Source organism: Lepidothrix coronata, unplaced genomic scaffold (assembly GCF_001604755.1).
Source record: "Lepidothrix coronata isolate B3197 unplaced genomic scaffold, Lepidothrix_coronata-1.0 Scaffold538, whole genome shotgun sequence".
NCBI classification, from domain to species: Eukaryota; Metazoa; Chordata; class Aves; order Passeriformes; family Pipridae; genus Lepidothrix; species Lepidothrix coronata.
The window spans coordinates 21,423-23,470 of record NW_016690718.1 but is presented as its reverse complement, the minus strand read 5'-3'; the positions used below and the strand labels follow the sequence as shown (position 1 = coordinate 23,470).

The window sequence follows — 2,048 nt, the reverse complement described above, 5'->3', positions numbered from 1 at the left end:
CAGGGAGGCCCCGAGCTCAGAGCACTGATCCTGAGCCTGCTCCCAGGTCCTCCAGTCCACTGAGAGGTAGTAACAGACCCTGTTGTACCCGACCCAGTCCTCGGGACAGGCCAGAAACTGTGGACCCTCAGGTGTAACTGGAATCTCTCCATGACTTTTTCCTGGAGAGACAAAGAGGGAACATCTGACGATTCCCCTCCACAGGGAGCCCAGCCCTGTGCCCAGAGCTGCCTCTGTGCTGAGGCAGCTGCTCCTCCCTTACCTGCCAGCACAGCCACGGCCACCACGTTCAGGAGCACAGACAGCACCAGGAGCACAGTCAGCCCTCGGCGGGATCTGAACCAATTGCCTGGAGGAGGAAAGAGCCACTGGCTGTGAGGACGGGGCTGTGCTGAGCAGGCCCAGCCCTCACATCCCCCCACCCAACACCAGAGCAGCTGGGGGTTTTCTGAGGGTCTTCCTTGTTTTTGATCCATCCCAGAGACTCAGGGACTCCTCTGCATTCTCACCATTCCAGTTAGAAGAGGCACCTTCCTGACCGGGACAAGCCGCATCTTGAACCTGAGGCATCGCTGGGGGGAAAAAAAACCTCTTTGAGTGCAGATTTAACAGGAGCACTGTATCAGACTGTAGAGAATACGGAGAGAACAGTCCAGAGAGGGGGATTGTGCCCAGCGGCTCCTGCCCCAGCAGTTTGGAGCCCTGGGGCACTGAGCGCTGATGATTTGTGTCACTGCTTGCAAAATGAGCCAGGGACCGGAAAGAAAAGCAGCAGTGTGCTTGTTCCGGGTTGCAGGATTGCATCAATTCAATCCAAGAATGGTTTGGGACGGGAGGGACCTTCAAGCCCATGCCATCCCCCCGCTGCCCCGGACACCTCGAGCACCTCCGGTGGCTCCAAGCCCGGTCCCACCTGACGGGAACATTCCTCCGGTCCCCCCTCCCCGACCCCGCGGCCGATGCGGCGCGATGAGCGATGGGGCTGCGCGGGGCCGGGACCCGGTGAGAGCCACCGGGGGCGGCCGCTCCAAACTCTTCACCCCAGTGCCCGCCAGAGCCCGCTCCACAGGACGGCCAGCAGCCCCCCGGCCCAGGGCAGGGTGAACCCGCCAGACCACCCTTTTCACCCCCTCCGGCTCCCCAAGCCCCGGCAGTATCTGGTTCCCTGCACCGCGAACCAACAGGGGCAGCAGCTTTTGTGAGACCCCACCTGGTGCAGCCCGAGCTCCTGCCCAGGTTCAGTCCCTCCCAAACCCAGTTCTGAGCCAGAAACCAGTGGGCTGGTGAAGGTTTTAATGTTTGCAAAACTGAAGTGTCAATTGAATCTAAAAGAGACCCAGTGCAGTTACTGATTCACCCACTCCCATTGTCATTTTTGCTCCTTTATGATGACTAATTTTTGCCTCCCGGTGTCGACTGTACAAATTCAACAAATTCCCCTAAAAAGACCCCCGAAAATTCACGTTGTGAGACCCCTCCTGGTGCAGCCCGAGCTCCTGCCCAGGTTCAATCCCTCCCAAGCCCACCGTGGTTTCCAGCTGGTTTGCTCCAGCTCCCCCCAAAATCACTGTTCATTCCACTCAACTGAAACAAATTGAAGTCCTTTTTATATCATTATTTACCTCTTTTCACCATGATTTGCTCAATTCTCTTCCCAAGAAGCAACTCTGTCAGCAACAAGGGGCTGAATAAAACCCAACAAAACCACTGCAGAAGCTCTTACAAGGCAGCAAAAGTTACAAACCAGCACAACCCTGCAGCAGACACTCAAACCAACCCCACGGCAGCAAAAGCCTCACTAAACCCAGCTGTAAAACTGTGATTTTTGGCGTTTACTCCTCCCTGTCCTTCAACGTGCCACGTTTAATTAATCAGGTGGTCATTGCAGCCCCCCCCCCAGAGACAAGACCATGATGTGGGGGCTCAGCCCTGTCCCAGCCGTGGCTCACTGTGGGCAGGGAGCACCCACCACCCCGAGTTTGGCAGCCCAGGGGCTGCTCTGGAGTACTCACCTCGCAGGGCAGCTGTCAACGGGTTGCTGATTTCTC

At 57.2% G+C, this 2,048-nt stretch overlaps 1 protein-coding gene across 1 annotated transcript in view; it reads right to left on the bottom strand.

Annotated features, from left to right (window-relative positions):
* LOC108510205 (early activation antigen CD69-like) overlaps positions 1-2,048 on the bottom strand; it is a gene marked incomplete at its 3' end in the record, with an annotated part of 12,405 nt that continues 10,357 nt past the window's right edge. The window contains exons 3-4 of the mRNA XM_017839886.1: positions 263-349; positions 1-161 (exon numbers count right to left, since the gene is read on the bottom strand). Coding sequence (XP_017695375.1) covers positions 1-161; positions 263-349 — 248 coding nt within the window. The remainder of the gene's footprint in view (positions 162-262; positions 350-2,048) is intronic.